The sequence below is a fragment of the Pipistrellus kuhlii genome, unplaced genomic scaffold (genome assembly GCF_014108245.1).
Source record: "Pipistrellus kuhlii isolate mPipKuh1 unplaced genomic scaffold, mPipKuh1.p scaffold_m20_p_101, whole genome shotgun sequence".
NCBI lineage: Eukaryota > Metazoa > Chordata > Mammalia > Chiroptera > Vespertilionidae > Pipistrellus > Pipistrellus kuhlii.
The window spans coordinates 71488-86235 of NW_023425407.1; the positions used below are offsets into that span (position 1 = coordinate 71488).

General features: G+C 51.6%; 1 protein-coding gene across 10 annotated transcripts in view; it reads right to left on the reverse strand.

The window, feature by feature from the left end:
• Positions 1-6979, reverse strand: part of BRD1 (bromodomain containing 1) — a 33038-nt gene extending 26059 nt beyond the window's left edge. For 4 of the 10 annotated variants that reach the window (XM_036430069.2, XM_045578705.1, XM_045578704.1 and 1 more), the window contains exons 1-2: positions 6706-6971; positions 2402-3782 (exon numbers count right to left, since the gene is read on the reverse strand). In XM_036430069.2, the coding sequence (XP_036285962.1) occupies positions 2402-3768 (1367 nt within the window). In that variant the 5' untranslated portion in view covers positions 3769-3782; positions 6706-6971. Of the gene's footprint in view, positions 1-2401; positions 3783-6705 lie in introns of all 10 variants that reach the window. The other 6 variants (XM_045578703.1, XM_036430065.2, XM_036430071.2 and 3 more) reach the window with 4 other exon arrangements.
• Positions 6980-14748: the final 7769 nt, after the last annotated feature.

A 14748-nucleotide genomic window follows, 5' to 3' on the forward strand; every position in this document is an offset into this window, starting at 1 on the left:
ACTTTGTAAAAGAAAGAAGATTTCATATCAATACCTTAATAAAATAATGAAAGAAAGAAAAAAAGATTTCATTTCAGGGGAAAAGCCACTTTTCTCATGCTTAATACAAAGAACAAAACCAGTATTTTAAATGGAGGTCCCTAGCTAGATAGTGTGACACATTAAAACCAAACTATATACAGTAGATCCTTGGGTTACATCGGAGATCCATTCCTACAGCACGAAGTAATGCGATTTTCGCCATAAGTCGGAATCCACCCACATAAGCACCTACATCACTCACATGGAGCAGACACAGCAGAAATGAAGTGAAACAGTAAAAAAAAAAAAAAAAAATTAAAAGCCAACAACTCTTGACCTTTACTTGTAGTAAATAAACAATAAAAAAACATAGCCGAAACCGGTTTGGATCAGTGGATAGAGCGTCAGCCTATGGACTGAAGGGTCACGGGTTCGATTCCGGTCAAGGGCACGTACCTTGGTTGTGGGCACATTCCCGGTAGGGGGTGTGCTAGAGGCAGCTGATCGATAATTCTCTCTCATCGATGTTTCTAACTCTCTATCCCTCTCTCTTCCTCTCTGTAAAAAAATCAATAAAATATATATTAAAAAAATAAAAAATAATAAAAAACATAAAGCACATATGTATATACATCAAAATGACGCACTTTTCTTTTTATAAATAAATGGGAAATGGCAACATAACCATGAAACAATGTACATTGAGGAGCCCAAGGATTGCCTGTATTTTAACCAAAAAAAAACAAAAAAACAAAAAAAACACCTATATATATGTATTTTTTTAAAATATATTTTATTAATTTTTCACAGAGAAGAAGGTAGAGGGATAGAGTTAGAAACATCGATTAGAGAATCATCGACCAGCTGCCTCCTGCACACCCCCCCTGGGGATGTGCCCACAACCAATGTACATGTCCTTAACCGGAATCGAACCTGAAGACCCTTCAGTCCAAAGACCGACGCTCTATCCTGGGGGTGTCGAACTCAATCAGAGAAGGGGCCAAAATCTAAAATCCAGCCTAAATCGCGGGCCGAATGGTTTACTGAACAGTCATAAACTGTCATTGTGATGGAAACGCAGCGGAGTGCAGTGATGACAGCGCGGTACGGGCCACATTGCAAGGCCTGGCGGGACGGATTTGGCCCGCGGGCCTTGTGTTTGACACATGTGCTCTATTCACTGAGCCAAACCGGCTTCGGCCAAACCTATATATTTTAATCACACGTTGGTAGGCATGAATTATTTTACACCACAGACATATAGGAAAACAAAACAAAAAGATAACATTCAACATATTGAAGGTAATTTTTACATAATAATAAAAATACCCTGGTAGTCTGTTATTCATGTGTAAGATAAATACAACTTTATATGTGACTTTCAATCAAGATGATCAGGGTAACAACAGGTATCGTATCAGCTATTCTCCACGCAGATACCCATTTGCATCTTCACCTCACCAGCTCAATGCTTTTCTTCCTTAACCAAAGGCTTGAAAGCCAGCCCCATGCCCTATTACAAAGAAAGTGTGCCACTTCCTCAAAGCACAAGGAAGTGCTGGAGTGGGGACGTCTGCTCTCCCAGACTCACAGGGCACTTGCTGGCTCTCAAGTCACTTACCTTGTGTTCTGAACAAGAGCTTCTGAAAGGTAACGGAATAAACAGAACAAGTCTGCAACAAGAGGAGCAGGCAAAAAGGTGGGAACAAGTTCGGGTACAGAGCAACACAGGGCAAGAGCGAGGCAGGACCTGCCCACAAGAGGCGCCAGGAGCTCCCAGACCCCACCACTGTGGACCACCTAGGTCAGAGAGCCTCGCACTGACCAGGCGATGTTCGCATCACAAAACAGTCAGGAAAACTAGAAAGGCTGTCACACAAGAAGGTGGCCAGCCCTCCCTCCCCATAGCGCACGTCAGCCCCACTCTGATCTCTACCCTAGCGTCTCCTTTCTCAGCCACGCTGCTTCACTTTTCAACAAATTACTGTAAAAACCCTACAAGGTTCCCAAACTTTGGTGGGAAAGGTGAGGAAGAGCATTTTATTGTCAAAGAAGGTGACTGACTATACCTGGGCCCTACAGAGCCCCAGCCCAGTCACTGCAGGCAGTGAAGCCCTGGTCACCTTGGCAGCGTCTGGCTTACCCCCGGGCCAGTGCACGCATGAAGGAGACCATATATCCTCCCAAGCCTAACACTCAAGTCTTCTGCAACCCCCATGCCCCCATGCTCCATCCACAAAGTGGTGAATGAAAAGGCCGCATTTTAGAGGACCACAAGGAAGCTCTGAACAGAAGGTATGAGGATGCTCTAACCTGGCCCAGTGGACCCTCCCTAGCACCCCCATTCTAGGCTCATCTTGACCCCCCTTCACGTGCTTACCTCTGGGGGGGGATGTATGGAGCGCACACGGGTGGCAGGGCCGCACAGGGCTCACTCAGGGTTTTCTTTGCCTTTTTTGCTTTCTTCCTGACCTTGGATGTGGACCTGACCGTTTTAACTGAGCTGTCTTTTCGACACACACCGTTTTTCATTTCGACGTCCCCATAAATGTTCAGGGGCCGCCGAATACAGCCAGGGGGCGTGTGCACGTCACAGTAAGCGGTCTTCCTGACAGAGAAGGTGGTGGTGCCCCCGGTCAGCTCTTTCACGGGCTCCATTTTCATGTAGAGGCCGGCCTTCTGGGCACACGTCACGTGGAAGGCTGTGTAGCAGTTGGCCTTGTGGCACTGGATGCAGGCGCCCACACCCTTCTGTTTGCAGAGGTAGCACGTCAGCTTCCACCGGGCGGGAGGGATGTTCCTCACGCCGTCGATGGGCTCGATGAACACTGTGTTGGCAAAGCCAACCTCGGGGATCCACAGGGCGCACACCACGTGGCCCCAGCGGTCGTCATCCGTCTTCTTGAAGGCACCTCCCTTGTTGGGACACAGCACACAGTCTGCGGGCCGGGCCCGTGACTGCAGGCAGTGCCGGCACAGCCACTGGCCCTCAGGGATGTAGGGGACCCCGTAGCACTCCTGGTGCACGGCCAGGTTGCACATGTCACAGAAGAGGATCACGTTGCTGTTCTGGCACTCGCCGTCCATGCAGATGCAGCACACGGCGTCCTCGTCGATCAGGGACTGCTGCTCCCCCTGCTTCTGGTTCTCGCAGTAGGACTCCTTCTCGAAGCGGTCCATCAGGAACTCAAACACGCTCTGCGACACGGCGGCCACACAGTCACCCTTGCGCTTCTCGTTGACGATCTCCAGCCACGCATAGTCCTCCTCGTCCATGTCATACTCCACCTCGTTGTCCAGCTCCTCGGCTGACTTCTCCACAAACTTGTAGTACATGGGGGGCCTCCTGGGGGCGGACGGGGGGCTGTACTCCACGATCCGCACCTTGGGCTCCGGAAGTGTACTGGCAGAGGCTGGGGCGCCATGGGTGCTGGGAAGGGCTTCGTTCTTCTTTTTGACTCGGTTGTTTTTATGGCGCTTAGTTCTTAAGCACACAGGGGGCCTCTCACTATTTTCTTTATTGCTGTTGCATTCACTCATTTCCTGAGCAGTGAGGTCATCTTCTAATATGATCTCCAGGGGATCAAAAATACTGATCCTGTGCAGGCGCCCCTCGATCTCGATCTCCACCATCCTCTGCGCTTGTGCGTAGGTCAGGGTTTCTCGCGTCGGGGAGTGCTTAGTACTGCATGGGGAGGAAGGGTGCCTCGCTGCAGCGCCTCGATGACATCGTCCTTTCCTCCTCATTTGGTACCGACTCCCTGGAACAGAGCAGAGGTGGAGTTAGCTTGAGAAAACCACCGAGCACCCTGGGGCAGAGCTATCTAACCGCGCACACTGAGTCAAAACTTCCAGCGCACGTCATTTTCAGGCCCCAAAATCACTCATCCCAAGACCCGCGATCGCATTTCCATAGTCCGTCCTCACAGGCCAATGCCTTCCCAGGAACCTGAGGACCAGAGGCTAGGAGTGTCCTAGAGAGGTATGTGCAGTGATGTCCGCCGAGCCCTCTGAGGCACGCTGTTCACCAGCCACCTTCCTAGACCAGGCCACGGTCACTGACGTGCTTGGAAGAGCCCTCAGGAATGAGTTTCCGCCCTGAGACAGAGAAGCCCACACTCAGGTTAGACTCCAGCAGGTATGGAGGTTGTGACCAGGAGATAAGGTGCTCAGGGGCTCCTTGCTCGTGACCTATGATGACCCAAGGACCCAGCTTCTTCCCCTGCTGCTGCCCAGGAATGCCTCTGCAGCCCAGTGCACCATCCTGGCGGCACCCATGCTAGGGGCCAGAGGCCTCAGTGTCTGACCGCAGCCTGTCCTCCCTCCTCTCCATGAACATGCCCTCCACACCTACATGACACACAGGGTCACCAACCACACACCCAGGCCTCGGAAGGAGCCACATACAGATCTAGGGGACAGTCCTCACCTCAGCAGACCCCATGGAGACCCCCATGGGCACTTCTCAGCTGTTGGCTTGACCACAGTGCCGGGCCAGGCCCTCCCCCTCTCAAGGACCCCAGACACCCACAATGTGCTCAGGGACAGCATCTCTGCTCTGGTTGCACAGCAAGGGCCACCCCGAGGACCCCGCACTGCCTGCAGAGCCCCACTAAGGGTGCCTGCATCCTGGGCCAGAGGTTTATAATTTGCTCCTTTTAGCCTGCACTGTCCATCACTGACCACTGCCCCAGAGTTCCGTCACCTTGGGAACTGACAACAAGGACCGATCGGACCTCTGACACTCCGCCTCCAAACGACGATTACTGGCAGAAAGCGAAAGGACCCGTGAGAGACTTACAAACTAACTCTCTATGCTGGAGCCCAACCACAGGTCTACCTGGTCTTTGGGGAAAGCCCTCAACAGGCTTCTCGTCCTGAAAGGAAAGCCCAGGGCCCTCAGTGCACTGTGTAAGCAGGCCCTCCAGGGTGGGGTGTTTTTGTTTATCCAATGTGAACCCCGCTGTGACAGAGATTCCTTGTAAAGTGAAGCACGGCAAACCCAATGGCCAGCCAATCCCCAACTCACCTGCACTCAGGGCCTCCCCAGGAGCCCAGGAACCCAGCCCTCATTTCTGGGGAACCGCCCAGCTGGCCAGACCTGTACTCCCTTCTGAGAGCTGGGCGTGTCCCCAGGAGTAGGTGCCCCAGCCTGCCCGGAGGGGACCCTCGTGCACCCAGGGGCAGGTTCACAGAGGTGTCATTACTGAGGTGGGGCAGAAGCAACAGCTGCTTACTCACCAGATGAAAAGCAAACATGTAATTTTCTCCTCTACAGTCAAGTACCACGCAGCTCCAACTGGAGCCAACCCTAGAACTCAGTCCCAGTGGGTGCTGAAGCTCTCTGACCACTTTCTACAGGAACCTCACCCCACACCTGCTGGTCAGCCGTGCTCTGCCTGTTGGGACCGACCGCCTCGCCTGCCTACCATTGCCACACCAGGAGGCTCTGCATCCGGCCCTCCGGCTGCCTCCGCCCCGCAGCACTTTTGCACAGGAACAAGCATTTCCAAGGGGAACGGACCAGCGAGGACAAGTAGCAAAAGGCTCTCCAGAAGTAACTCTGTTAAACACATCCAGGGAGGCCAGGGGGGACCCCAAGAGGAGGAGACTCCACACCAATGACCAGCTCAGCCGGTCAAGTCAGCAGGGTCCCTGCCTGGCTTCGGACAAGTGACTTACAGGCTCCGGACAAGTGACTTACAGGCTCCGGGCCACGGCTCCCGGGGCTGCAAGTGTGAGCGGAAGCGGCACACACCCCCGAGGCAGGGTGCAGGCAGCGACGGCCCGGGGCTCGGGTCCGTGCCCGGCAGAGCGGCCTCTGGGCCCGGGGAGCAGGCAGCACCCCGAGTCTACATCGCTGTGTCAGGGGCGACCAGGCAGGGGTGAGGGCTGAGGGCTGAGGACTGACGGGGCATTCGACGGCGGGCGGGCGGCTTCCTGGGCGCTGGACGTTGGTCGGCACTCACTGTGCGCTCCCGGCAGCTGCACTTTCTGCAGACCCGGGCCTCAATCAGGTTCCTTCTCCACAGAAGGCCCCGGAGCCGCGGCAGGAGTCCACTTCGCCGTGTGCTGCCAGCGCCGCCCGGAAGCGGGAGGGACGCCTCCCCGCGCGGCCGGCGGCCTGACCTTGCGTCCCCCGACTCCCCCGCTGCCTCCCCGGCCCGGGGGCACCCGGGACGCCGGCCCCGCGGGCAGGCTCCCGCCCCGGCAAAACGAACCGGAGCGTCTGTTACATAACGCGACCCGCGGGCGCGACCGGGGCTCCGGCCCGGCCGGCGGCTCTCGCGCCGGTCCCGCCCCGCAGAGGCCGCCCCTGCGCCGCCCCAGCCCGAGGCCTGAGGGGCGGGCGGGCCCGGAACCAGCCCGGAGCGAGCCCGGCCCCCGCCGCCCCGGCCCCCGCCCCGGCCTCCCGGAGGCCCCGGCCCCGCCGCCCCAGACCCTCCGCCGCCGCCGCCCCGCAACCCGGCCTCCCAGCGCCCCGCCGGCCTCGGCCCCGCCACCCCGACCCCCGCGGCCGGGCCTCCCGGCGGCCGGGCCTCGCCGCCGCCCCGGCCTCGCGCCCCGCGGCCGCCGCCCGCGGACAATGCGCCGCCGCCGCGGCCTCAAACATGGCGCCGGCCCCCACCGGCGGCCGGGGCCCGCGAGGCGGCGGCGGCGACCCAGCGCGGTCCCCCCACTCACCTTCGGGGCCGCGGGAGCCCGGCGGGCGGGCGCGGGGGCCGGCGCGGCCGAGGCGGCGCTAATGGCGCCCGCGGCTCCTCCGCCAACGGCCGCGCAGGCCCGGCGCCGCCGCTCTGGGCGCGGGTTCCGGCGGGGGCTCCGGCGGCGGCGGCGGCGGCGAGGCCGGGGAGCCGGGCCGGCGGCGGGAAGGGAGCGGGGCGCGGGCGCGGGCTCGGTGCTCGGACGCCCGGGCCGGCTCGCTCGCTCCCCAGCGGAGGAAACAATGCGGCGAGCGCTCCGCCCGGCGCGCTGCGTGCGGACGTGCCCCGCCCGCCGCCGTGACGTGACGTGACGTCGGGAGGCGCGGGGGCGGGGCCTGAGGGGGAGGGAGTCTGAGGGGCGGCCGGCACGGCGCTGAGGGGGATGGGGCTGAGGAGATACGGGGCGGCCGGATGCGGAAATGGCTGAGGGGCCGGCCAGACCCCGAGCTGAGGGCCTGAGCGATAAGGGGCGGCCGGACGCGGAAATGAGAGGCTAAGGGGGCGGGCGGACGCGGGGCTGAGGGATGGGGAATGAGGGGCCGCTGGACGGAGGGCTCGGGGGCCGGCCTGACGCGGGAATGAGGGGCGGCCGGATGCGGAAATGGCTGAGTGGCTGGCCGGACACCGGGCTGAGCGGCTGAGGGGCTGAGGGAGCGGCCGGAAGAGCCGCTGAGGGATGAGAAATGAGGTCGCCGCCGGAAGAGGGGCTCGGGTCGGCCAGACGCGGGAATGAGGGGCTGGGATGGCGGCCGGGCGTGGGGATGAGGGTCTGAGAGGACAGCCTGAGGCCGGCTGAGGGGATGGGGGGTGAGGGGATAAGGGGCGGCCGGATGCGGAAATGGCTGAGGGGCCGGCCAGACACCAAGCTGAGGGGATGAGGGGCCGCCAAACGACGGACCGAAGGGACGGCCTAAGGCGGGAATGAGGGGCTGGGGGGCCTGAGGAGGCTGCCGGACACCGCGGTGAGGGGCTGGGGCCCGAGGGAGAGGTAGACGCCAGGGCTGGGGGGCTTGTAGGGCAGCCGGCAGGGGAGAGGAGCAGAGGGGACAGACCGGAGGGGTGCTGGTGAGGGGGTGCCTGATGGGAACCCCCATAAGAAGGGGAGGACACTTAAGAAGTGGGTGTGGGGTGGACCAGAAGCAAGGGGCCTCTGGACAAGGCACCTGGGGCCGGGCTGAAGAGGAAGGGAACCCCCAAGGGTGGACAGAGAAGGGGAGTGGAACACCGGGTGGGGGAGGAGTTTGGGGAGACGTGGGGAGAGAAGCAGCTGGGAGCACTCATCCCCCTGATCCCAGTGTCAGGAGGCTCCTGGTGGGGTGGGGCTAGGAGGGATTGGCCCTGCTCAGGCCTCAAAGCTGAGCATGTTGGAAATTAAGTTCCTGAACCTTGTTTGAACTCTAAAATTCAGTGGTTTTGTGAGTTTTCATTCCTGACATTAACTCCCAAATGTTCTGAGAAGCAGGAAGAACCTATATGATTCCTTGGTTTTCTTTATATTTACCCTGTTTCCCCGAAAATAAGACAGTGTCTTACATTAATTTTTGCTCCCAAAGATGCGCTAGGTCTTATTTTCAGGGGATGTCTTATTTTTCCATGAAGAAGAATACGGTACACATTTATTGTTACATGAAAATAAAGGAAATTTATTACCTGTATATAGTACGATAGTTGTCAACGCAAACCAGACAAACTGGGAATCCTACAGTATCAAGAATTCAATGACAATCATGTCATCATCTTCTGGAACATCATCATAACAATCCAATTCCTGAATTTCCTGGTGAGTTTCTTGTGACTCCATTTCTTTCAGAATCAATGGACCAAATCTCTCATGTTTAGCCTAGGGGGGCCTTATTTTCGGAGGGATGCCTTATATTTCACTCAGAAGGAAACCTGTAAGTAGGTCTTATTTTGGGGGAAACACAGTAAGTAAATACTAGAGGCCGTGCATGGTGGGGTCCCTCGGCTTGGCCTGCGGGGATCAGACAGAAACTGGCTCTCTGACATCCCCAAAGGGGGTCCCAGAGTATCACCTGAGAACTGGCAGCGCCGCAGCCCCTGCGTTGTCTGCCCCCTGGCAGTCAGCGCGTGCCATAGTTCTTGGCTGGACTATTCCTTAGGCTTTTTTTTTTTTAATTAATTTCTTTATTGATTAAGGTATTCCTTAGGCTTTTATATATATTTATTTTTTTAATATACTGATTTCAGAGAGGAAGAGAGAGGGATAGAGAGATATAAACATCAATGATGAGAGAGAATCATTGATTGGCTGCCTCCTACACACCCCCTATTGAGGATTGAGCCCACAACCTGGGCATGTGCCCTTGGCTAGAATCGAACCTGGGACCCTTCAGTCCGCAGGCGGACACTCTTATCCACTGAGCCAAAACGGTTAGGACTATATTTATTTTTATTGATTTCAGAGAGGAAGGGAAAGGGAGAGAGGGATAGAAACATCAATAATGAGAGTCATTGGTTGGCTGCCTCCCGCATGCCCCTCACTGGGGATCAAGCCCACAACCCCAGCAGGTGCCCTGACTAGAAATCAAACTGTTCATGGGTCGACACTCAACTACTGAGCCACACTGGCCAGGCTCCTTGGTTTTCTTGGAGGATTTGTTAGTGCAGAACTGGCTGTTTGGGCCGCCCAGACCCAGCCAGGGGAAAGGTGCCAAAAGGTGGACCCCCAGCCTGTGACATCAGGGAGGCTGCTCAGGAAGAGAATGGACATCCCCACACACACCCAAGGTCCTGAGCTGGTCAGACCTTACCCCACGACAGGCAAGGCAAAGTCATCTTAGGATTTTCCAACAAATGCCAGATTGGGATTGGCTTACCCCTGCCCACCAAGTGTCCTAAGTGGGGGATGGGGCCCCACAGGCCTTTTGCTGACCAGCACTTGTGCCCCACTGCACCCAGCGTATGAATGGAGTAGTGAGGCATGGAGGGAGGCTTAGGAATGCAGATAACACCACCCAGTGGTCAGTCCTGAGCTAGACCCAACCTCAAAGCTGGTGTCCCTCCAAACACGTCCTTGGGCCAACATGGGGCAGGCCCAGCACATTTGCACCAGACACAGGAGCTGCAAGCACCTCCTCTGCTCTAAATATGCCTGCTTCTCTGCATCCAGATGGGCCTGGGACAGCCAGCAATGGGGAGCAAGCAAGCAGGGGCTGCATCTTTCTTCCACCTTTTGCAAGCCTGATGCCCACCAACAAGCTGGAGAGTCTCACAACACAGAGCACAAGAGACAGTATCATAGAGAAAAGGGAGGACAGCAGCCCTTCACCATAGAGCAGGAGAAAAAATGGAAGAATGGCTTCTCAGGATAGAAGTTTGTCCAGGGAGTTTAAAAAAAGGCCTGTCACAATGACATTCTGGAATTCTAAGGATAAAGAGCTGAGCCCAGACACCTTCCTAAGGAAAGGTCTTTAATCAGACTGAACCTGATGGTCAGTTTTTTTGAGAGGAGAGAGAAACCTGGATGGTTCCTTGGCAAAGAAGCAATTGACTAAATTCTAAGGGAATTAAGCCTTAAATTCAATACCCAGTGAAACTAGCCTTAAAGTGAAACAGCAAAATTCAGGGTATTTCATAGCCTGTAAACACCTCACACAAAGTTTCTAAAAAAATTAATGAAAGATATACCCTAGCAAAATGAAAGGTGAATCTCAGAGTAAGATATGTATGACAGCAAAGAAACCAGTTCAGACTGTTAAAAGAAAATCAATCCAAAACCGGTTTGGCTCGGTGGATAGAGCGTCAGTCTATGGACTAAAAGGTCCCAGGTTCGATTCTGGTCAAGGGCATGTACCTTGGTTGTGGGCAAGAAGCAGCTGATCGATGATTCTCTCTCATTGATGTTTCTAACTCTCTATCCCTCTTTCTTCCTCTCTGTAAAAAATAAATAAAATATATTTTTTTAAAAAAAGAAAATCAAATAACTTGAGAGAAAATCCCAGATGAGCTGAACATGGCTATGACAAAAGGAGAAGGGAGCGGGAAGTAAAAGAGTACTAAAGTTCTTGTATTGTCAAAGGATATTAGGATATACAGAAAAAGGTTTAAAATATTAAAATATCCAAGTTTCCACTAAAAAAATGGAAACAGGATTTATAGACTTTAAGACAGCTGGGGAAAACTGAAATGAAAAATTGATAGTGCCAACAAAAACAAGATAAATACATCCTATAAAATAAAAGGCTAATATGGAAATCAAACGGTGGAACACTGGTTCCTCTGACATGCACTGAACACCAGGGGCAAATACTCAACATAGAAACTGCCCCCTGGTGGTCAGTGCACTCCCATAGGAGAACACTGCTCAGCCAAAGGCTGGACTCAGCTGGCGAGTGCAGCAGCAGGAGCCTCTCCCACCTCCGAGGCAGTGATAAGAACCCCCTCAGGGGATGTCCTACTGCCACAGGCCTAAGCTGGCAGTTGGACATCCCGCAAAGGGTACCAGACTGTAAGGGCACAGACCGGGCTGAGGGACCCGAATGTCGTGCTAGTAGTAAATTGGGAACATAATATGAGAAAACAGAAATATTGGGTCGGCAGCTAAGTAATTGCGGGTTTCACACATATATGGCTTCAGTTGAATTTTTAGGTTTGCAGGCGTAGTACAAATGTAAAACACATTTTGTTATTTGATAGTTGGCTATTCAGCTGTTAATCAGTAAAAAAAGTTTTTTGATCTGTTTTGTAGTTTTTGTTTGGCGTTCGTTGAAAAATGGAAAATCAAAAGGAACATTTTTGTCATATTTTGCTTTTTTATTTCCGCAAAGGGAAAAACGCATCCCAAGCTCATAAAAAGTTATGTGCTGTTTATGGTGACGAAGCCTTAAAAGAACGGCAGTGTCAAAATTGGTTTGCCAAATTTCGTTCTGGTGATTTTTCACTCAAAGATGAAAAACGCTCTGGTCGTCCAGTTGAAGTTGATGACGCCCTAATCAAAGCAATAATCAATTCGGACTGTCACAGTACAACACGTGAGATTGCAGAGAAGCTTCATGTATCACATACATGCATTGAAAATCACTTAAAACAACTTGGCTATGTTCAAAAACTCGATACATGGGTTCCTCACGAACTGAAAGAATCACAGTTAACGCAACGCATTAGCAGCTGCGATTTGCTAAAGAAACGTAATGAAAATGATCCATTTTTAAAACGACTGATAACTGGCGATGAAAAATGGGTTGTTTACAACAATATCAAGCGGAAAAGATCGTGGAGCAGGCCAGGTGAACCAACTCAAACAACATCAAAAGCTGATATTCATCAAAAGAAGGTTTTGTTATCAGTTTAGTGGGATTATAAAGGAATTATCTACTTTGAACTCTTACCACCCAACCGAACGATCAATTCTGATGTCTACATTGAACAACTAACGAAATTAAACAATGCAGTTGAAGAAAAGTGGCCCGAATTGACAAATCGAAAAGGTGTTGTATTCCATCATGACAATGCAAGGCCACACACATCTTTGGTCACTCGGCAAAAATTAATGGAGCTTGGTTGGGATGTTTTGCCACATCCACCATATAGTCCTGACCTTGCACCATCTGATTACTTTTTGTTTCGATCTTTACAAAACTCCTTGAATGGTAAAAATTTCAATAATGATGATGATGTCAAATCGTACCTGATTCAGTTTTTTGCTAATAAAAACCAGAAGTTTTTTGAACGTGGGATTATGATGCTGCCTGAAAAATGGCAAAAGGTCATTGATCAAAATGGGCAATACATTACAGAATAAAGTTATTTAGTTCCATAAAAAAATTGTCTTTGATTTTTTTAAAATACGCAATTACTTAGTTGCCGACTCAAATGTTTGAGTAATGGGAGGCATGATTGAATTAAAGTCATCTATTAAAAGTCTGAGACTCAAATTGAAATATACTATTACTGTTTACAAGAAATATGCCTAAAAATGTCACAGAGATTGAAAACAAAAGAATGGAAAGCATATATCATACAATTTCTGCTCCTCAAAAGACCATAAAAAGAATGAAAAACAAAAGACTAAAAGTTAAAAGATATTTGCAACAAATGTACTTTGAAAATGATTAGTATCCAGCCGAAACCGGTTTGGCTCAGCGGATAGAGCGTCTACCTGCAGACTGAAAGGTCCCAGGTTCGAATCCGGTCAAGGGCATGTACCTTGGTTGCGGGCACATCCCCGGTGGAGGGTGTGCAGGAGGCAGCTGGTCGATGTATCTCTCTCATCGATGTTTCTAGCTCTCTATCTCTCTCCCTTCCTCTCTGTGAAAAATCAATAAAATATATTTTTTAAAAAAAAGAAAAGAAAAGAAAATGATTAGTATCCAGAACATAAAAAGAATTGCCAAACCCGGTTTGACTCAGTCCATAGAGCATTGGCCTGTGGACTGAGGGGTCCTGGGTTTGATTCCAGTCAGGGCCATGTACCTTGGTTATGGGCGCATCCCCAGTGAGGGGTGTGCAGGAAGCAGCTGATCTATGTTTCTCTCATTGATGTTACTATCCCTCTCCCTTCCTCTCTCTAAAAAATCAATAAAATCTATTTTTTTAAATCATTTCAAATCCACTAGAAAAAGACAAGCCAATAGAATGATGAACACAACATATAATCAGACTCCTTACAGAGAAGAATATGGAAAGGACCAATAACTTTACTAGTAATTTAATAAAGACAAACTGAAACCACTCCAAATAGCACAAATGTTAAAGTCTGGCAATACCTAGTGGTGGCAAGAAGTTAGGTCAACTGAACCCTACTGGCCAGAATGTTAGGTGGTGCAATTATCTTGGTAAATATGAAATTACTGAATGAAGTTCGACATGTGTATCACTTACCATTACATAGCAAAACGCCCCAAAACTTTAGTCAGCTCAAAACAACAATCATTCCCTTTGCTCACAGATCTGCTATATCAGCAGGATTAGCATTCTCAGCTGTTCTGCTCCATGCAGTGCCAGCTAAAGCATCTTCACTAATGGCTGGAGGGGCTATGTCCAAGATGGTGCACTCAGGCTATGGGTTCTGGGCCTTGGGGATTTCCTTGTGGGATGGTGGTCAGGTTCCAAGAGTAAGAATCCCAAGGGAACCAGATGGGACCTGTATCACTTTTATTTGTACTTTTATTTATTTTACAAGGTGGCACAGTGGGCTTCCAGATCTGTATCACTTTTCATATTGTTACCCCAGAAGTCACATAGCATCACTTCTGCCCAAGTCTGTCCAGATTCAAGATTTGGGGAGGACGCCAGCCCCTACTTCCTGTGGAGAGAAGTGTTGATCGATCACATTTTAAGAGGAGCATGAGGTATAGGAGAAGTTGCTGTGGACACTTTGGGAAAATGCAAGCTGCCACAATGTGCACACCCATTCCCAGCTGTGGGGTTAAATCGATTCCTAGACAAAAATTTCATGCCTAGATGTAAGCTAGAGAAACCTGCATTTGTTCATCAGGGGACACATTCATTAAAGCAGCACTGTCCTTATTACCAAAAATTTTGGATAATCAAATGAGGTGTGTCCATACAATGAATGAATTGCAACACTTTGAGCCAGGTGCTGAATCTCAAACAGTAATACTGAATGGGAGAGACAGCTCACAGAAGACTGTAATGTGAAGTGTGCGTCCATTTACACTCAGCAGAGAGAGCTAGGAAAGAGATGTGTAAGTACACACACACCCACACACACACACACCCTTACCTCCTTCAATATCTATTACCAAACCTTGAGTTCATACTGATAGTTCCAATTCCAACCCAGCAAAGTTCATTCTCTCCATCCCCCTTTCTGTATAACTCTCAGCAGTGAGAAACCTCTTTGAGTTCACCAAAGGGCTCAGTTGACTGTGTATTGGGGCCATAACAACCAGAAATTTGTCCCCAGACACATCAAACCTTCCCCTCCATCAGATGCACCAACCAAAAGTTCAGCTCCACACCATTAAATCTTCTGCTGAAAGCTTGGGCCCAACAAAGGCCTGGAGAAGGGCACTGTGTTATTTTTTTAATGTCCTATTTC